Source organism: Morone saxatilis, unplaced genomic scaffold (assembly GCF_004916995.1).
Source record: "Morone saxatilis isolate NCDOM2014 unplaced genomic scaffold, NCSU_SB_2.0 Contig15, whole genome shotgun sequence".
NCBI classification, from domain to species: Eukaryota; Metazoa; Chordata; class Actinopteri; family Moronidae; genus Morone; species Morone saxatilis.
This window is the reverse complement of record NW_023339707.1, coordinates 4,901,979-4,923,902: the sequence shown is the minus strand read 5'-3', so window position 1 is coordinate 4,923,902 and position 21,924 is coordinate 4,901,979. Positions and strand designations below refer to the sequence as shown.

Sequence of the window (21,924 nt, the reverse complement as noted above, 5' to 3'; positions counted from 1 at the left end):
TGTCTGTTTGCGCCGGTGTGTATTTGTAACAGGATTGGAATCACAGGAGAGTGTCTGAAACGTTTCAGCCTTTTTAGATGAATGAATTCCCGCCCTCAGTGCCTTTCAGCAGCAGAGCTTCTCCTGCAGTGCTGGCCACTATTTGCCTCCCTAATTCATATTCTTTGTCGTCCCTCCGAGTCTTTAGTATTCTTTCTCTTTGGCCACCTTTTAACTTGCATTAACATAAGTGCCAGATGCTAAATTTATAGTTTGGTAGCGTAAAAACATGTCAAGTGAGGGTGTGTATGCATCCAGAAAACAAAGGCTTGGTCTTGTTTCAGAATATTAGGCATTGATGGCTTAGAATCAAATGTTGTGTGCCTCTTTTGATGTGATCTTTGTAAGAAAGTTGCAGTTATAAATTGGCTCTCTGCATTTTTATGTGGACACATTTTGTACTCCTTGCAAAGTAGTTCTTTTAACAGCAACTCAGCCAGCAAATTAATTTCAAATAAAAGCAAGATCCTGACATGTTAACTGATAAGAAACACAGGTGTGTGAGCGGTTAGACTAAAGCCCACATGAATTAAAGAAGTGTTTTTAAAATTGCTGAGTAGACACAATAAGTACAACCTAATGTGTTTATACTGTACGCCTTCCTGCCACCATGTGCACTTCCATTTTGATCTATTGATAAGCCATATTTGCGTCACACTCTGCATGTGTGGGTGCCTTGATGCCTGGCTGACCTGATTTTACCTCTTGAACATCACAGGCCCAGGGCAGCAGTGTGAAAAGTATTGGCTACACACCAAATCCGGCTTGACATATATCACACCAAATCTGAGTGTTGGCTACCTCCATTGTGTTTAACTGGTCGGTCGGCTGGTTAATGAGTAAGCCCGCTGTGGACCTCTGGCCTCCACAACAGGGAGACTCTGCCTTTCCCTCTTTGTCAGTGTCTCTGGCATCACTGGTATTGGCCAAACCCTTACTGTTTGCCTTTCTTTCTTTGCTCCTCTCTGCCATACAGGACACCACATCACCACATTCAATCCGTCGCTTTCCAAACAGCAAACCTTCTTTTTGGTGAACTGCTGTGCGTCTGCCAAGCACTGTGGGGTGGTCAAGATGTTCCTTTGATGGTCTGTTGTTTTTTTTGTTTTTTTTTCTGCCTTAATGATGCCATCCAGCGCCCAAACTTGGCTGGATGCTGACTGGTTCAATCATGTCCCGTCCTCAGAATAGCTGCTTTGACAGCCTGTGCCAAACTTTGACCAAACTGTGCCCATTCATGATTGGGCTTCAGGCTGCATACTTGGATGTCCTCACCACCATGAGTGGTTATGGGCAGTCTGCTCCTGGCTTGGGACTGGATGGACTTTGGAGCGTAGCCAAGGCCTAATTAATGACGGTGGGTCAAAACAGATGAAAGCCAAGTAAATCCTTTGGTTAGCTAAGCAGTCGGATTCATTTAGTTGCCTTCTTAAGCCTGTGTAGCCAAACTGTTGTTGTTGTTGTTGTCGTACTCGCCACATAATGCGGTTATGTAACGCCGCTTCTGTGGTTGCAGTCCAGGGTGCAATCACTGAAAATCCACTTCAAATATAGTTGTTTACAGCTTCCAGGAAAACAACCAGTATTTAGTATGAAGTGCTCATTGGTCTCTTAAATTAGCAGTTACTGACAAAGTATGTATTTATTTGGTGTGTTTATTCCTTTTGATTCAAATATGTGCTTACCATTGTAAAGGTCAAACGTTGTAGTTTGCCACTTGAAATTTTAGGAATAGGTAACAGGTAAATGATTGCTGTATTAACGGATGAAGACAGTTCGACCAGTTAAAAGATTATTTAAAGAGATTTACAGCTTTTTCAGAATAAGACAAAAAAAAAAGAGTGTAAGGAGCTTTTTTGCATTCAGCTTGCATGAACAAGGTCTCTATCTCTTAAAAACGGTACATGCCATGCCTACAACCCTAAGCAAATAGCATCATTTGATGAAGCTAAATTTAATGTCAGAAAAGCATGAATAGTGAGATAGTTCCTCTGTAGCTGCCAGAGTGTCAGACTTGCCGTCGTATCTGCGCGTGCTGTGACCTCATGACTCTGGGCCTGTCTCTCTTTGGCAGTTGCGGTCTGTCTGGCAGTCATGCTGTCTGTCTGTCTGTCTGCACAGTTGAGCGTTTCATGGGTAATCGGTCACTGCGGCTGAGAGTCAAAAGGATAATATGGGCTGAGGCATTCAGGGGTCAGTGCATTACTCCAGCAGTAACTACAGTGACCCACAGAGCCAGGTCTCAAATCTTGATGACGAGAGTACCAATTTTAAAATACCACTAAAGTACCTAATTTTCTGTTGTTATTAAACAGTATTTTGACATTCTGTGCTGTTTCTTTATTTAACTTGCTAGATGTGGTGATGAAGATATGAAATGTGGTTTAGCAACTATTGTGTCTTCTTTTGCTTCTGTGGTAAATATTTGTTCTGAGTATATAACTGTACAGTTTCCTGTGCACGCTGGGAAGATTGTATGTGTTCTTATTGTCTGCAGCGGCATCAAACACTGATGACATAACACTCTTCCTGCTTCTTTCTCTGTGCTCAACAGAAACATCATGTTCTAAAACATACAGCTGACAACTGCATACCTGAACAGAACATTTTAAAGTTTAATATGTGGCCGTGTATGTGGGTGGGTTCGTTCAGTTTGTACTTTTATAACGACCATTTACAGGCTCATATTTTACATGGAGGATTTCTATTTCAGGATTTGTATAATCTTTTAACTAGAGACCGACCGATATAATGAATTTTTGAGCTGGAATGAAAGTATACCTTTTCTATGTGGATTGTGCACCAATATGAATATGCAAAAGCATCCAGAAGGCTGTGTTCTGAAACAAATAACTTATTTAAAGAATATTGAAGTTAGATATTTGCTTGGGCTCTACTTAAACTCAATTAAAACCATGGCAGTAACATAGTGCTTAAAGATGTTTCAGTCGAAGTAGTAAACTGGCTGTGTTTATGAAGTAGTCTAACAAGAAATGTAACATAGAATTACTTTTCAGACCACCTCATTACAGATGTCACATCCACACATTTGAGCCGCCTGTTTTTCATTTTATAAAGTCTCTTAAGGCAAAGCAGATTTCCTGTTTCACACCATCAGTGGCCACTCAACAACACACATCCAGATGTTTTGTCATTCAGTTCTTTTGCTGAAAGGGGGGTCCTTTTTAGAAGAAAAATACTGTAGTGCAAGAATTGTCATACTAAACTAAATAAAAATAGTATACAGAACGCAATGGTGTGATGCCAGCCTGCATGCTGAAAATAGCTTCTCCACAAACAGTATAAAGTGCAGCAGTTAGACTAACAGTGGCTGCCTGGTTTAGGGTTTGGTAGATCTCAGGGGGGCTCTGAGATACCAGCGATAGAAATACCTCCTCCAGGGACTCGGCCTGCACTACGAGTTAAAATAGAAATTTTAGAAAGCCAATAGACTGAGGTGCTGTAGCTAATATGACTAACTCGGTGCTGCTGCTGTATTCACCCACTCATGGCAGGCCCACCATAGCTGAATTTTCAGTGCATATTAAATTGCCACTTATCACTGCTTGGCGTCAGTCATTCTGTCATTCACGCCCTATTTTCACAGCAGGGATGCCAGTATTTTTCAGTTCTGCTCCATTCTGGTCTGTTGTTAATGTCTATGTGTAAAGCGACAGGAGGGGTTGACACTAATTCAGCATGAATTCTTCCCAATAACGGCATCTTAATGTGAAGGCAGCAGTTTGCCTGTACTGTAACATTGCCAAAAGTCTCCCTTTTCATTCACACTGTAGGTTGCTCAACCCTCTCTGCTGCCACTCACTCTCTCGGCAAACCGGGGAGGACGGCTAACTTCAAACATCAACTGACAGGATTTGTCAGTTGATGTTTGAAGTTAGCCCGTCCAGTATGCCTTTAAAGATGGAGACATTGTTTTAGTATTGTTTGTCTTTAAATTATTTAATTTAATAAAACTCTGACATTTTATTATTGTCAAAGGGGTAAATTATTGAAAAATATAAAAACATAAATGTAAAATAATTGTTCTTTGTCTCAAAGTGGATTGTGTTTTAATTCCAATAGAGAGAGATGTAAATCTGTTGTGATCTGTAATAAATGAGTGTTGTGAATATAAGATTACAAAGTAATGTAATGCTCCAAGACATGTGGAAGTGGCACGCAAACCCAGGAAATCCCAAAAGAACCCCTCCTCTAGTCAAACCTAAAAGAGTAACTATAAACAGTATGTATAATCCATTCTGCACCACTGTGCCACTCTGCCTGCAGTCTCTGCTCCTGCAGCATGAATAAGGCAAAAGGCACTTAAACATCCAACACTCGCCGCATCAGCTGTATAAGAAGGCAGCAGACCTGACAGGCCTTTCCTGCGTGCCAAACTGAGAAGATGTATAGTTCATGTAACCTGGGATGGAAATGTTTGGAGCTTTCCTTACAGCTCCCTTGCCTTTTGAAAGCTAACTTTGTTTTACTGCTGACAAGTAGCACTTCCACAATCCATCCTAAAACTGAATTCATTATTCCTGTCATCGTAGCTAGTTCAAAACATATTCTGGGATTTGAACATCCCTCCTGACATGCTGTGAGTCAACAAATACTTTTATATATAACATATATTTTAATAAAATTGCTTTTAAAAATTGTCTTCAGTTCATCACTTCAAGTGTTGTTAAGGTACAACATCTGCTCTCCTTTCAGTGAGGCTCATAGCTTCACTTTCCTTTTTTCCTTTTTTCCTTCAAACTGAAGGACATGGTTTAATTAAAAGAAATACCTTGAGGAGAGGACAACAAGCAGTCTGAGACGCTCTTTTACAAATAGACTAAGGGATTTGATGCTACAATGTTAATATTTTATAGGGATGCACAATATGATTTTTTTATTTATTTTTCTCCAGCCAATATGATAACAGATACCTGCTTCTCATGGCTGATACTGATAATCTAACCAATTATTTCACATTTTGGTATTTTAAAGAGAAGTAGTTCAAAACCTGTAGTTTTTAACAACAAACAACCTTTCTGACTCTTCAATGTTCATTTATTTTTCTAGTAGAACTAAAAAAAAAAATTCTAAAAAAAACTTTGGCTTTCATAGAACATAAAGACTATCAAGAATTCAAAAGAAATTATTATAATTTATCGGCTGTAATTTAATTATCCGGATAATTTATAATAATATAAATTTCCCATTATCAGTCCATAATTTATCTGTGCCTAATAATTATCGGGCAATAATGATGTTTTATTATGAGCTTTGGGCGGTATTGTTATCCACTCAAAAACCTTGTCACCTGCCTTTGCCTTACTGTGGCCCAAACAACACACTTCACACGCTCCTAATTGCTGTAAATTGTTGCCTTTGTGTAACACTACTGTGATGCTGATAGTGAAAAGAGTGTGTTGCCACTACAGTGTCTGACACCATGTGTGTACTTTGTACTTTCACTAAATTAGACACAGTGAGAGGAACCCAGATCAATTACAAATCCTAGTGATACTTGGGGCGTTAATAGAGTTAACTCTTGATTAAATTCTTTCTTTGTGGTAGTAAAAAGTCAAATTTCTCATTCCAAAATTCCAAAATACAGATTTTAATGTTTTTATTGACGTGGATGCAAGCCATTAATATGAGGAATTAAATTTATGATATAAGAGCACTTTAAGGCCTTTTTTTTTTTTTCATTCTTTTTTTTGGGCTGCTCAGTCTTTGACAAAAGCATTCACCTGCACAAACACAAGTTCACAGTGTATTGCAAAATATTTTACCAATCCTCTTTATCCTCTATTGTAGTCATCCTGACAGACGAGGAGGTTCAGAGGAAGAAGGACATGATAATGAAGAGGAAAGAGGAGGAGGCAGCCCGGGAGGCCATGAGGCCACGTCTGAACGAGGAGCAGGCCAGGATCATCTCCTCCCTGGTGGAAGCTCACCACAAGACCTACGATGCCTCCTATTCTGACTTCTCCCGCTTCAGGGTTAGTTCAGTACAAAGTTTCACCCTTTACCAAAACCACACTGGCAGTGGTGCAGCCAAAATCACTTTGTTCCCCACCATGAAGATGGGTGGAGCTGGTCATGATGTCATGCAACAGAAGGGAAGGCTCCCTGAAGCACGGCATCAGGCCATAATACTGCATTCTCCAGTAAAAAGTAAATTGATACAGAAACTAAACGCACCCTGTGCATTTCTATGATTGCAGCTAAGTTGAAAGAGTATACTTTCAAGTTAACAGCCTGCCACCATAGAAACTAAATTCCTTGGAGGATAAATGCTGAAGAACTGATGTTCAAACAAATAAAAATGTAATAATAGGATATGGATAGCATCTGCTCTGGTTTACCACAACACTACAGACATTGGGATTCTCTCTCTTAGTTTGTACCCATGACTGTAATTGGCTGAAGTAGGCTACAATTATAGCTAAAACACCAGGAAAGACTGCCACTTCATGTTTGATTTTTCTAGCAGTTACTTTATACCGTGGCCAATGAGAATTGAGGTTGGCTAGAAGGTGCATATTAACTTTTGGCACACAGTTTAAATGCACACCTATGGTGTGGGGGGTTTGTTTGTAGTTTTAAATTATTGCACCAGTTTTAAACTATAAGCTAAGACCCAAATAGAGGGGCTTCGCTAAAGATCTTGGAGCTAGCATTATTTTTGTGTTTGGTATTTGTGTGAATCTGGACGTCCAAACCAACTAACCGCAGGTTTTTAGGAGACTTAAATAGAGAACTAAAATTATGTTAACCATGGTGAAGTTAATAACTTGATTCCGAGGGACAGCTGCACAGGAAAGGAGAGAAGACAGGAGGGGACATGTAACCTAACCTAAACAGCACAGAGAATAAAGAGATGTGCAGAAGTCACAAATAAGAGTGAGTGACATCCGCATTTATTTACTCCAATTTATACTCGTATAGCATAAAAAGTGTAGACTGTAGACTACCGATTGAAACAGGAGCAGATCTGTTCCTACAGACACATGTGAGACAGACGACTAAAAAACGCAGCTGAAACAGTGTGCAGACACGCCATGAGAGAGAGAGACACACTAGGGATGCAACGTCTCTACTTTTAATATCATGTAGCAGAATGTAATGCTATTCTCCTTTTTTTTTTTAATTTTTTTTTTTATGAGCAACCAGTCCATTTATCTTTCTCTCCAAAACTTTAGGATTTTAAATCTTTGAGCCCAGCCTTGTGAACCCCTTCCTGTTTAGCTAGATGTTGCCTAGCAATCCAAACTACCTTTAGACCCTGTGGCTCAGGATCTATATTTTATGATCTTTGAATCAGAAAGAGTTCAGGATTAATTATGTGTGAATTAACCAGTGCAAGTGGCCATAGTACAAGCAAAATAATACATAGGTATAGTTGTGTAATGTAGGGTATAATGTCATCTACAGTTTGGTTTCTTTAGTCAGAACCAATAACTTTGGTTGCATTTTTGTGTGCTTGACTGTGCTCTTTGGTCTAATTTATCTTTTTTCGTCTTTAAATCTGTTAACATCACTCGTGTCACATACCAATGCGAGGTGGTAGTGACAGCCAGATTTATTAATGATGATGCCAATATCAAAACAAAGATTTTTTTCCATGCACATTACAATCTGATTTTTCAGAACATGGTATTTAAGGTAGAGCAGGGTACAGTATGTCAGAAGCAACATCATTCAACTGCATTATTCTACACGTTCCTACAAAATATATATTTAATGCCAGCCAGTAATGGTATTAGATTAGATTACAGCAGGATGCATGAGAGTTACAGAATAGGGTTTGAAACTAACTTTTCCCAAAACTCACATTGTCCCACAGCAGCCACAGACAAAGCTATCTGCAGATGTGTCCACAGACATTTTTTGTTTATTGGCCTCATGAGTGGCCGATGCAGATTATCTCAAATTACCAGATAACTGGCCCGATTAATCGGTCTATCACTTATCTTGGGATAGCTGTAAATAATGTCTGTAACCACATACATATTTACTGCAGACCAACACGTCAGCCACTATCTCCTGTGTGTTTTCAATTTACCTGACACCCGTAACACAAGTCACCAGAGGCGTTTATCTGCCCGACAGCGGCGTCGTATTTTCTTCCTCCACGTCATGAACTTGATACTTTTAGACCACGTTCTCTCTGAAGACCACAACAATTGGGTCGTCCAGAGTAAATGAGATGGGGGGATACAGATTGGATGGAACGTCTGAGAAAGTCTCAAAACACTTCTCCATGTGTCCTGTGATTTAGCAGACAGTGTGCAGACAGCCACAACCACACTCCAGTTGGGTAGTAGATACGTAATAACTCAGTTTCCCAGATATTGAGCTGTGGGCGTCACTTTGAACTGAGTGTGAACCTGGCCAGATGAAGTAATCCTAAAAATAAAACAAAACCAAAACTAGACTGCACTCAAGTTTGTCTAAAAAAACTAAGGAACTTACTAAGAAACAAACGTTGGAAATTATTAGCAATCTATTTAAGAAAAAAATCATACCTTTTTTTTTTTTACTCGAATCTTTGTATAAGGATAAGAATAATCCAATGCACTTACAGAAAAAAAGGTAATTTCTTAACTCATGTTTCACAAACAACCCCTTTAAATGTGTAACATGGGCTAAAGTAGAGAGAACTATCCAGCAAATTGGTGGGGCTCCTGGTGTGTGGTCACTATTGGTACAGAATTTGATTCCTAAGCTCCAGGTGGCCCCCAAGAGGAAGAGGATCCCAGCAGTGCGCTGAGCTATCAAAGTATTCCAGTGAGGATATTAATATTTGTGTTTCTCTGTGTGTATCCGCAGCCTCCAGTGCGTGAAGGCCCAGTAACACGCAGCGCCAGCAGAGCCGCCTCCCTTCACTCTCTGTCTGATGCCTCCTCTGACTCATTCAACCACTCACCTGGTAAGATACACAAAGAGTCTTTCTCCTCATGTCCCCCTCTGTACAGCAATGCTGTTGAGGTACTCCTAAAAACCTGCATAACTGAGTCGCCATGTAAACACATAGCTAGCTTAACGCTAAGAAAACAGCACTGTTATATTGCGTTTAGGGTTAGGGTTGTACTGAATTAGGGAACTATTGTGTATATTTGTACTCGTCTAAGTTTGTTTTAATCTAGATTTAATTTTTCTCATATTGCTCACTTTAGCTTCAAAACTATAGCTTCATTGTTAGTGGACCCAGGGAACCCAGGAGTAGAGTATACAAATGCAAGAGTGTTTGAAATACCTCCTTTTACAGTAATCACTTCTTTATTCTGCCTCTCCCCGCTCCTCTCTTTCCTCCCCTCCTAAAACAGAGTCGGTGGACACCAAAATGAACTTCAGCAGCCTGTTAATGATGTACCAAGATGGCGCTAGCAGTCCAGACTCCAGTGAGGAGGACACAAAGCTTTCCATGCTGCCCCACCTGGCTGACCTGGTCTCCTACAGCATCCAGAAAGTCATAGGCTTCGCCAAGATGATCCCAGGCTTCAGGTACAAACTACACACACCACAGTGATTGAGTTTGCCTTTCAATACACTGCAGCAGCATAGTACAGTTTCTTTGGATAAACAAAGAGTTAACAAGGTCAGAATTTAATATGTCACAGTGGGGAATTGAGAATAAATTACTTGTCACCAGTATTGTTAGACCTCCATTTTAATTTAACCACAGCAATAAATCACTTATCACAATATCAAGACAGTTTTAGTGTTAATGCATCTCAAATGAAAGATTTGATCAAATTTAATTTTAAGCTGAAACGATAGGTGGATAGACAGAAAAATAAATCTGCATAATAGATTAATCGTTTGAGTCATTCATCGAAATGCCAAACATTTGCTGGTTCCAGCTTCTAAAATTTGAGGATTTGCTGCTTTTGTTTGTCTTTAATAACATTATTTGATGATGGCTCTGCAAACTCATGACATTTTTCACTATTTTTTTTATAAATAAAATAATTGGGCATTGTGCAGATGAATCGATTAAAAAGTGACTGGTAGTTGCAACTTTATTTAAATGAATTGTTTTAATGGTCTGTTGTGAGTGTCCTACCTCGACCTACAGTTAATCGGGAACACCTTTCATTGACTCAGAAGCTCTCTCATATTGATATGCAATTTACATTCAAATCCTCCCATGCCATAAATCATGTTCTTGTCGGGATGAACATTCAACTCTGTTACCTCTGCTCCCATTTGCGTTTTTACTGAGTTGTGCAAGTATTTACTGGTAAAATTCTGCTGCATCCAACCACTAGCACGTACAGACCCAAAGGCTAGCAGCCTGAGCGAGCTCCCCACCCACATGCAGAGCACATTGATTTGCTGCCTACACGTATGAGGGACATTAATGGGTAAAGTGAGATGCTGTTATCACTTCCAAACAAACACGCTCTTCCAAGAATTTGCTGGAACAGACTGCATCTTTATGAAGACACGCTGAGCTGAGAGATAAGTTTATAAATGTATGCACACACAGAGACTGTATTATAAAAGAATCAGGAAGACATATCTGCAGTATGGATATACATAATGCAGGCGTGTGTGTTTGCATGTTGTGAAACAGAAATTGAAATGAGAACCATTATTACTGATGTGCAGACAGCTTAATATTTACATACATGTTTTCCTACATTACTGTTGGTCTTGTTGAAGTGTATCATGGGTATATTATTCAAATGGCTGGAGCTGAGTCTCAACTGTGTGTTAAAGGGGTTTTCTGTGAGGATATAAAAGAGACTGGGATTTTAGGTTTATCTACAAGCTACTGCAAAGATATGACAACATGCAGGTCTACGCATTGATTTAGAGGTGTTTCTCATCCCAGATCTCCAGAATAACTCTGACCTCTGAGCCTCACGGAATTATATCTGGGTCCTAATTTGAAAAGCACTTCTTGAAAATTGGGTTCCACTCTTTGTAAATAAATTCTTTCAACAGCATTTGAGTTGGAAATTCAGACAATACCGACACATTTTCTGCCGGGTAATTGTCATGTATTTTTTAAGTAAGGTCTTTGCATTTGATTAATACAAACATTATGACTTGAAAATTACAGCTACTTTCTATCTGTGCCTCATATACTGTAACACTGCAGTGATTCAATTCAGTTTTACTTGTACAGCGCAAATTCATAACAGAAGTTATCTTCTTTTCAAATAGAGCAGGTCTAGACCGTATTCAAACTATATTCAGTTCTTCCCCGGAATAACACCATGTTTGCATCTTCTTACTCATTTGTAACTTGTTTAAAAGAAACACAACAAAATGAAAGGCAGGACAGGACAGGACATTCTGTTTAGCACAAAATAATGAGCTGACAAAATCTGAGAAAAAAAGCGAATAAATTGAAGGTATAAATTGTGACAAGTTAATTTTAAGTGCATTAGAAGAGTTTTTTCCATGATATTGTTGGTGAAGGTTTTTGCTCTTCCTGAAGTTACACCTGTATCTGTCTGTGTGTGTGGAGATTCACAGACTGTAGTTGTGTGTAAACAGTAAATATTACACTTGGGGGGGCTTGAATGTATGGAGTATTGAGGATGCTGATGACACACAATGTCTGAATGTGTGCTGTGCTTGTGTGTGCGCTTTTATGGCCACACAAAGCCTGAGTTGGACACACTGTTGCTACAGTAACTGTATAATACATTCATCATTGTGCGTGCTGTACTTATGGTGTAGGTGGTTATGTAGAAAAGAAATAGTCTGTTAACAACATATCAGCCAATATTCATCTTTTAACGTAAACGCATGACATAAACAAATGTTTTTGATTAGAATCCCTTCGGTTATGTATTTAGTTTTGATGACCAAGATATGTATAGAGTGGAACATGTACTTGTCAGTGCTCTCTGGTGGAGAGACAGTGGAATGGTTACACAGTTGCAAAACTACCTCCAATATATCATTGGTATTTCTGTTCTTCAGTTTCTTGTTACAGTATTGTGCAATATAACAATAATAATTTTGCAGTTCCTAGGAAACTTTTTTTCAGAAGGTGATTTGGTACAAAGAGACAAAGACTATTGTCCATGAATCTGAAAAGCAAAATAAAGAAGCGGAAGTAAAGACCCCTTCCATGACTCTGATGTTAAATCCTATCTGTGAACAAAGCTCTAATGTGACAATGCTAGTGTCTGACTATAAGCATTAATACAGTTACAGTACAGTAACACACTGTATATGTGACTGCCTTCCAGAGAGCTGACAGCAGAAGACCAGATCGCTCTGTTGAAGTCGAGTGCCATTGAGATCATCATGCTGCGTTCAAACCAGTCGTTCAGTCTGGAGGACATGTCCTGGAGCTGCGGAGGACCCGACTTTAAATACTGCATCAATGATGTTACAAAGGGTTGGTGAAACAAATGAACTGCAGAATCAGTACATTAACACATCAGCAACATGTTTAGACGTACACAAGGACTGAGCGCACAGAGCACGTCAGAGACCTTGCTTATTGATCACACATCCTCTTCAATACACCCACTCCTCTATTTCTTCGTGTCCTCCCCAGTTTCCATGAAGGCCACAACATCAAGCAGTGCAGTGATAAAACACACAAGTACACACATTCTCAAGGAGAGAGAAGTTTTCAATGTTGAAGCTGATGACACAGCTGTGATTATTTTCTTTCCTCCCACCTTATATAACAGAGTCCTACAAGGATCACCCACACACGTTGCTTTTCTACGCACACTTTCACATTACTATGAGGTTTTAACTTCAGGTATTTTCATGGAAGCAATAAAGCGGCCACAAATACACACGCAGGGCAAGAAGTAATGGTCTCTGTCCGCAGTGTACAAACACACACAGAGAGTAATGGCTCTTCCTCGAAGCCCACTGCTGCATAAATTGTGTTTGCATTTGCAAGTCCTGTCTTAGCGTGAGAAGATGACTCTGGAGACCTGACGCTATGTTTGTGTCGTCCTCCACAGCGGGTCACACTCTTGAGCTGCTGGAGCCGCTGGTGAAGTTCCAGGTTGGACTGAAGAAACTCAACCTGCACGAGGAGGAACACGTGCTGCTCATGGCCATCTGCCTGCTCTCCCCAGGTACTGCCTGTGTTTGTGTGTTCGTTTGCGTGTTCGCGGTGTAGGTGTATTTCCAGCTGAGCCATTTTTGTTTTTTAAGAGTGAGATTGTTAGCAGATTGACTAAATGCTAAGCACAGGGTTTGTGTTGCTCGCTGACCTCGATTCACCCAAGCATCAGTGCTCTATTGATGCTGCCAGTAACGGTTGAAAAAAGCTTCTCCTGGAATACGTCCTGTTCAACAGATTAAAGTATGAAGTTACAATGTCGCAGTTAGTGAGCTTGACAAGGTGAAAAACAGCCAAGGAACATGATCAATGAATGAGGCCATGGGGTGGCAAGGCCTGTTCAAGAATAGATGATGCAGGCTATCTCAAACTTTGCAAAGGTTGTTTATTTCCACTATCTAACACTGTTGTGAGTTAATGAGATATCCACATTTTATTTTTATGGCCTTCTACCTAGGTAAGTCGTAGGAACGTCATTTCACTGCTGTCTAAGCCCCAAAACTCTTTAAATAAATGAAAGCATGAAGAAAGCAAGACTGCCTTTTGTATTGGTTCAAAAGGTTAAAGCAGAGTAAAGCACTAAAATCTTGTGCATCTTAAGTAGAAAGTAGGTGTGATGTTTTGTACTGGAAGTACACATATTTAAATACTGTAATATGATAATAAAGTGCATGTTGTGTAATCAGTAAACATGTCCATAGACCACAATTATAATCCTTTTTCTTTTTATTGACTGATGTTCTCTTTCCATTCCCCTACCTTACCTATCCTCTACTTCCTACCTGGGCCCCTCCCTGAATCTGCTTGCCCGCCCACTTGCCTGCCTCCTTTATCTTTTTTGACTTCCCTCCACTTCACCCTCTCCATTCTCCTGTGGCAGATCGTCCCGGTGTCCAGGACCACAGGCGCATCGAGCAGCTCCAGGACCATCTGTCGGAGACACTGCAGGCCTACATCCGGGTCAACCACCCAGGCGGACGCCTCCTCTACGCCAAGATGATCCAGAAGCTGGCCGACCTGCGCAGTCTGAACGAGGAGCACTCCAAGCAGTACCGCTCGCTCTCCTTCCAGCCCGAGCACAGCATGCAGCTCACCCCGCTCGTGCTGGAGGTGTTTGGCAGTGAGGTGTCATAGCAGAGGAGGAAGGGGACACACTCACATACATAGACACACTCATCACACCAAGGATGACTAACCAACCCTTACCGCCTTTTCCCCAAGAAAACCCGAGCCCTGATATACCTGGACACGTGGGAGAAAGATGGATAATAAGTTAGGTAGACAGTAACCATCATCACCTGCCCATTCTCCTCCTCCTCCGGACCTCAAGCAGCAAAACTCAGATGCCTGGACCTCTGGATTTATCGATTTTAAGACACCTGAACATGCTGCGGCACCTGGATAACCAGATTATATTTTGACTTCTGGATTCTCAAACCCAGTACAGCATTAAATGTCATTACATCAGGTAGAGTCCTGACTCGTAGACATATGTAAAAGACAGACATCCCAATTCTCTTCACGTCCACAAACTCCAAAAAAATCGCCTTTTCTCATCACCACCTTTCCCCCAGACATCACTGACTGTCGCATCCCTTTTTAGCATCATCCTCATAACATTGTTCCATGTTCACATCAGCGCGATGACGGGACAGGAATAGATACACAGATTTACATCCTATTAACCATGCCAGCACTTGTGAGGTACAGATAAATTGCTAGCAATGTTACTACACTAGTGTTAGATAGCTATGAACTATTGTTGAGTTACAGTTTGTTGACAGCAAATATATTAAACATCAGCATGGTCAGCCATGGGCAAGCTTAATGTAATGTACTGGATATACTTAGTTTACTAGTTTAATACTTGGTTAAGATGGAGTCTAGCAGGTGCGTTTTCCTGCTCAGCCCTGTGTATCTGTGTATGTGCAAAGAGAGGTCTCAGCTGAAGTGAAGACAGGAAGTTCAAATAGGAATGTTTCAGTATGGGAACGGTGGGAAGAAATGCGAGATGTGGAGGAATGAGTAAAGGAGGTTGGATAGATGGAGGGAGATGCTACAGTTGGAATTCCCTGTTCACAAGACAAAAGGGAATTTCACAAAACAAGAATGTATGTATAATGCTATATAAATATAAATGATACGTATAAGCTGATATATATAAATATATATATTTAAGGGAGTGAAACATGGTTGCTTCCATGGAAGCAAATGGTTCTGAGTGTTGTTTAATGTAGAGGATTGGAAGGCGCCTCCTCAGTTGTGTGTGTGTATGTGTCATCTTTCAAAAATGACAAATGTACACACACACACACACAAACATAAGAAAGCACTGAGAAGTGTGTGAGGAGTCCTTCTATTTTTTTGATGTGTGTACAGAATATGAGAATACTGATGGACCACAAGGGGGTGCGTGTACAGGCTCTGACTTGGGGGTTCAGTGCTGGGAAGCACTTCACTTCTCCGTTGGATTTCGTCGTTTTTGGACCTGTGAAGTTTGTAGACTGACATACGCAAACACAACGTCATGTTTCATGGATAGTTATCCAAAAACAATTTTTTCGGCTGGTTAGATTGCTGCTAAGACAGTTAGAGCTAGATAGTTGGACAGAAACCAACTACCGGCTGTTGCCTCAGGGAAAAGTTTGTCTGATGATATTGTGTACTTGGTGTTTATGGTGTGTGTGGCGTAAGCTTACAATCATAAGACAGAGATTGTTTTTGAAGCTCTAGGCATCACTGTGATTTCTAATCATATTAAATAACAGCGTAAGTAAGCTAAAAGTGAAACTTTTTCAAATACTACAAGATTTTTTTCATTCCTAAGCTTATCTGTTCAATTAAATACTCCTCATGGTATGGTTGCATGATTGTACAATCCATTGGAGATCATTGTTAAAGTTGACATACCAATTGAATGGCTACATTTTAAAATACAGAGTCATCTGTGTTAACATCAAGCGATTAATATCAGGTTTAACTTTAGTTTGGCTTTTTCAGGGCAAAGTGAATATTCTACAGAGGGTAGCAATGTACAGTAGATAGACAAGTACGATTTTTTGGAATAATATCCCTAAGATGCTCTTGACAGCAGAGCAGACCTATAAAACACGAGAAAGAACCTTTTTTTATATTAAATATAAAATCAAGCCTCATACCTTTTTGTCACATTTATATCATTTCAACACCAGCCACATAAGCGAGGTTTAGGATTTTACTTTAGGACATCACTACATATCATATCACGTTTTTGTCGACACAGTGCATGCTCACCCCTCATGCAGGCCTGCATCACCCCCTTGTGGACAAACTTTGTAAATACCACTTGCTAAGTCTGTACATAGTTAGACATTAATGTAGGCAAAATACTAAGAGAATTCAATTGTTGATGGCAAGATGCTCTGGAGATACAGCACTATATGCAATTAGGAGATGGATTCTTGTGTTGTATTCAACTAGAATGGACAGAGGTGGCAGTTACAGAGTTACAGAGTTGTTTCAGGTGCAGTGAAGAAGGCTGCTGGATTTGGGTTTAACCAGCATGGCCAATAATTCAGCAAAATCAAAAGTTATCAATTTCATAACAACAAAATAGGACAGACCAACACACCTGGAAGAACATTCTGAAAGAACGTTCATATTATCCTACCAAATTGGCCAATAAAGTCCCCAACAAAAGGGCCAGCAATGGTCCAGCCCTGCTGTGGATGACGCTCTTATTAGTGTAATGATGGGACTCGGAAATCTGGTGTGTTTTTTATAATTGCAAAGGCGTCATGTGACTGAACATTCCCAGTGGTGGTCGTGTTGAGCATTCCAACCGGCCGAGTCTCGTGCACCATCTACACTTAAAGCGTGAGTGTGAGCATGGTTGACTCTCCGACAGCCTTCTAAAGGCACCCAGCAACTCGGTATCAGCAGCAAGTGTCCTCTCTGTCCATTCCAAGCTTATGGATGTACATCTTTTCTCAATCTCTCTCTTTCTAAAGTCTATCGATAAGCTTTTGACAATTATACAGTATATCCATAATGTTTTCATTTTGGTGAAAATTTTCTTTTCTTTTTTTTTTTGTTCTTTTCAAGATTGTCAATTTTAATGCGTGTCAGAGTTTGCTGTCTAGCTAGCGCTTTGCTTGCTGCGCTGGGACGTTGTTTTACTGAAGCAGAGATGAGCGTGAGTGGACTCCTGGAGCCTTTACCAAGTGCAAATGAACCAGCTCACCTTCCCTTGTTCACTTCATTTCGAGGGAGTGAATACAGAACAGCCCCTTTCAACCAGTGATGTGGCTTCACTCTCTTGTTTGGACAAGGAGGGGGGGTCACTGGCCCCGTTCTCCTTACTTTTTCTAATGGAATGAAGAAAGACTTGTCATTGCAGCCGTTTTACACCTGGAGCTGTGACCTGAGGGAAAGGAACTCGTGGAGCTAAATCTTTTCTTTGTCAATGGAAAGGCAGTCTGCAGCTCTATATTTAAAAAAAAAAAAAATGAAAAGGAGAAAAAATAGCTACATTTACTTTTCCAGTCGCACGATGTCAAACACAATCAAGTGATCATGAACTAACACTGCCTCAACTGACTGACACAGGATTTAGCCAATGGCAAGGAGTCGCAGCGACAGCATGGACGTGCCTCTTCATTCATCACTCCAACCATCTAACCGCCTCTTCTTCTGCAATAGCCAGTTACAGCAGGATTATTCTTCATAGCTTTAACTCAGCAGCCAGTCAAGGCTCTGCTTTCGGGAAAAAAAACAACAAAAAAACTGGTGCACCAAGGGCTGATGGGAGTCGGGAGATTTAGTGGAACAGCTAATGTGGAATTGGGACGTGTCACTTTACTGTGAAATAGACACTGCAGAAATGGCTCCTTTGTCCTGTTTGACGCAGACAACGTTCGGATTGGACCTCCAGAAGACTGTGTAGAATCTGTATAGAAGATCTTAGGAGATAAAGTATTTTTTAAAATGAGATATGTAGTGATGTGCTGTACAGGCAGAGTGTGCAGTGACTGACGAGATGTCGCCTCCTAAACCCAAAGTGTGACATTACCTTTCTCACTACTCTGTGTGTGTCGCATCACAGCTCTTGATATTCAGATTTTTAAAAGATCATTTGTTTAAGAATAGTGAAATGACATACAAAACATACAAAAAGTGGACTTTTTACATTCAACACCAACATCTACATCATTCGTTTCTTAATGGACAGGGGGGATGGGGGTGAGGGTCTGCTCAGCTTTAAGGGTTCCGAGAGCGAAACGTTGGTCGTACACGGAGAACATAATGCATGCAAGACAGACCTTGATCAGGATCTGCACGCCGTTCGTTGGCATGAGCATGATGCGAGAGGTCGTCGGCGCTCAAACCCAAACAAGGCAGCAGCCTCTCCCCTCTCACCCGCTCGTCCCCTCAACCCAGGTCAGCAGCTCCACCTCAGTAGCCTTACGTACAGAAACCTCACTCAGCTGGAAAACATTTAACAGATACCTCAATGATTTACAGGATGACCTTTCACAATAGCCTTTAAGGGAACCAAACATAAACTCACACAGACACACACTCACACAGACAACGCCACAACTCTCTCCTCAGCAACCTTTGCAGTGTTTTTACATTTTTAGACGTACAGTAAACTAGTTGCCAGTTGTATAAAGAAGAAGGTTGTCCAGTAGAATCCTTTTTGCCAGTAGACCAGTCAATATGAGCGGATCCCAATGTTTCTAAATGTTAACTGTCAACTCTGTTTTTCCTGCTTTACTCACTTGATCCTCATCTCTGCCTCATTCTGTATTTTCTGTCTTTGTTGTCTCTACAAAAAGATGACGTGCCGCTAAGCTTTGGCGCTGCGTTTAACCAAACATACTACCTCTCCCTTCCGCACATATATATAAAAATATATATATATTTTTTTTTTTTTGTTGTTGTTGTTGCAGCATGATTGTGTTTATGATAAAGCATCCATTCTTATTTTAACAATAATGTAGAAGGTTTTTTTTGTGTATATGTACAGTATATTCCTCTTTAGCTCGTTTCTCTTTTCAAATGCTGGATGATTTTTACCTCAAATCTCAATATAAGCCTACAAATCTTAAAGTCCGTAAATCGGAGGCCTCTTTAGTGTGTAAATGCATGTTACAATTATTGTAACAAACACGCATTTAGGTAAGGCTACATTCATATAGCAGCTGAAAGTGCCCATATTCTTTTTTACTCTTTCATATGTGACACAGATGAACATTGAACATCTAATATGTTAAATTTCCCTCGGGACAACTTGGATCTGTGGAGTTTTAGCATGGCTAAGTTAGATTTACCATTCAGGACAGTTGGAAACAACAGAAAGAAAGAGCCAGGCTAGCTGTTTTCCCCTGATTCCAGTCTTTATGCTAAGCTAAGCTAACCGCCTCCTGGCTGTAGCTTCATAATCGGCATACAAATATGACAGTGGTATCTTTTTTTCTTAGGTAATTCTCAGCAAAAAAGCATATTTTCCAAAATCTGAACTTTTCTTTCAATTAGCAAAGCCATAAAAAAAAACTGCCCTCATTAAGCAGGCTAATTTAGAGAATCTTAGAATACAAATCTCAGATATGATGAGCAGTTTGAGCCTGACAGCCTGCTGTGTGAATGTAGCATAAAACCACGGAGGCGATGAGTGGATGTGCTCATCAGTGCACCAAGAGACTTGGCTCCTGCTCGAATTAAGCAAAGCCTTGGAAATACTCTGATGCTACTAACCTACCAGGTGTTGACCTGATTTTGGCCAGAAGACTTGTTGTGTTTGTCCGATGGGACTCCACAGAGCTGCCAGTTGTTCTCGATCAGGCTTGTGCGAAAGGCTTTCAGCTCCACACAGCTAATCAAAGACAAGGGATGGAGGTCTCGGGAATTGATTCATACCGCCTCAGATAAACGGGAGAGCGGCAGTTAGATAACCGCTCTGTCCTAAAATGTAAAAAGTAGTGGCCTGAACCTAACACCCAACACATTGGTGTCCCTCCGTCTGCTTCGCTTTGGTATTGCAGGTTTCCTCTGTGTTTGTCTCTAGCTGTAGCTTTCCTCAAACGTCTGATAAGGGTTTGTTACATTGGGATCCCTTTTTAGATACTCTAGATACAAACAGTGTGTGTGTTTGTTGGGGTTTTTTTTTCTACTCTGCAGCCAGCCAGGCCTCACACACCCGCTCCAGCCCGACCTCAACACTCTGCCTTTCTTCTAAATGTTTTAACGCTGTTTTACTGCTATCTCTGGTTATCTGCTGCTTTCACATCCGCTTTTTAGAAAAATAAGGCCTTCAAAAAGATATGCTGTGAATGACACACCAAGCCTTTAGTAATCACTCTTGTATTATATCGACTAATGAATCACGTCTCGGCTCACAGCATGTGGAAGTTAACGCTCTCCTAGGTTTTCTTTCTTACTACCAGCTGCTGTTGATGGAAAGCTTTGGGCAGATATGGAAATTCTGAGATTGACTGCAATCGTTTTATTGCATCAGCACGATATCTGTTTCATAGCCTTTTGGGAAAAGGATGAAATTGTAATAGATTTTAAGTTTCACTTGGAAAGGGTGACACCCAATTAGTCTACTGACTGATAGCAAAAAATAAAGCCATTTGAAACGTATTAGGAAGCTTCTTTGTTGATTAAATGTTTACACTTAAATTAACTGCATCCTGAAAAATTAAATGAAAATCAACGGACTGGACATTGAACTTTAGCTGTTTTTCAACAGATTCTTGAATAGATCTCCATTCGGAGGGGTCTCGGTTAAGGTCTGTGGCTCGCAATGAAATATCATTGCCAAGGAGAGAGAGTCGTCTTTTCTACTGTCGTAACAGACGGATGGTTGTCAATCGAGACGGATTGTCATCTGTTGCTCTGATTGCATTTCTCTGCTACCTCTTTAAATATGCGCTTCCTCACACACATGCGCTTAAACAACCGCACTCACAGGCAAACATACACTCATACCGACAAAAAAAAAAAGACAACGAACACAGCACACACAGCAGACACACAGACACACACACACACACACGCACACTAGTGTGCACTTGTTTCTCCCTCACCAGCAGTTTTTGCCAATGATGCACTTGTGTATTTGTCTCTAAATGCTCAGCAAAACGTGTGACGTCTGAAAATGATTTGTTGTCATCATCTTTGTTTTTCTTCTTTTTAAAAAAAAAAGACTAATCTCGATAGTGAACGCCTGGGCTAGCGAGGTGCTTAGAAATAAATTGAATATGAATTAATCCAGTACATATAGAAAGTTTCATGTCTTTTAAAAGAAAAAAAAACATAAATGCACATATTGCTCAGCTCAGTTGTACCTTGGTGTGCCTAGAACCCACAGCCTTATTTTGGGACAATATCAGGGGTTTTAAACCAGAATACAGGACGACCTGTCTTCGTATTGCTGATAAGACAGTTTCATTTAGCTTCAGTAGCTGTTTTTCCCTCTTTATAGCCACGCATTCGTTAGTTTCTGCAGTTGTTGTATTGGTTTTGTGAGTCAACAGTAGCTTGCTCGTGGGAGGTGCGTGTCCTGTGTAGGATGTGCTACGTCAGTGTTTTTCTGCTGGTTGTTCTTTTGTTTCATTCAGTACTTGTAGTTATTCCCCTCAGTTGATTTATCAACGACTTCTAAAGCGTAAAAAAGATTTAGATTAGTTGTGCTAATGCACTTGTGGAACTTCATGAAACTTGTTGATTTTCAGAAAAATAGAATAGCATAGATATTATAGATTACATAGATAGGAGAAAAGAGCCTAGAATAGACTAGATGAGATAGATAGATAGCATAGAATAGCATAGATAGATAGATA

The 21,924-nt window shown here is 40.4% G+C and overlaps 1 protein-coding gene across 2 annotated transcripts in view; it reads left to right on the top strand.

Annotated features, from left to right (window-relative positions):
- LOC118324041 (vitamin D3 receptor A) overlaps window positions 1–21,386 on the top strand; it is a 64,899-nt gene extending 43,513 nt beyond the window's left edge. For both annotated transcript variants that reach the window (XM_035656153.1, XM_035656154.1), the window contains 6 exons: window positions 5,851–6,035; window positions 8,869–8,968; window positions 9,366–9,543; window positions 12,255–12,406; window positions 12,993–13,109; window positions 13,977–21,386. In XM_035656153.1, coding sequence (XP_035512046.1) covers window positions 5,851–6,035; window positions 8,869–8,968; window positions 9,366–9,543; window positions 12,255–12,406; window positions 12,993–13,109; window positions 13,977–14,230 — 986 coding nt within the window. In that variant the 3' untranslated portion in view covers window positions 14,231–21,386. The remainder of the gene's footprint in view (window positions 1–5,850; window positions 6,036–8,868; window positions 8,969–9,365; window positions 9,544–12,254; window positions 12,407–12,992; window positions 13,110–13,976) is intronic.
- The last annotated feature ends 538 nt before the right edge of the window (window positions 21,387–21,924 follow it).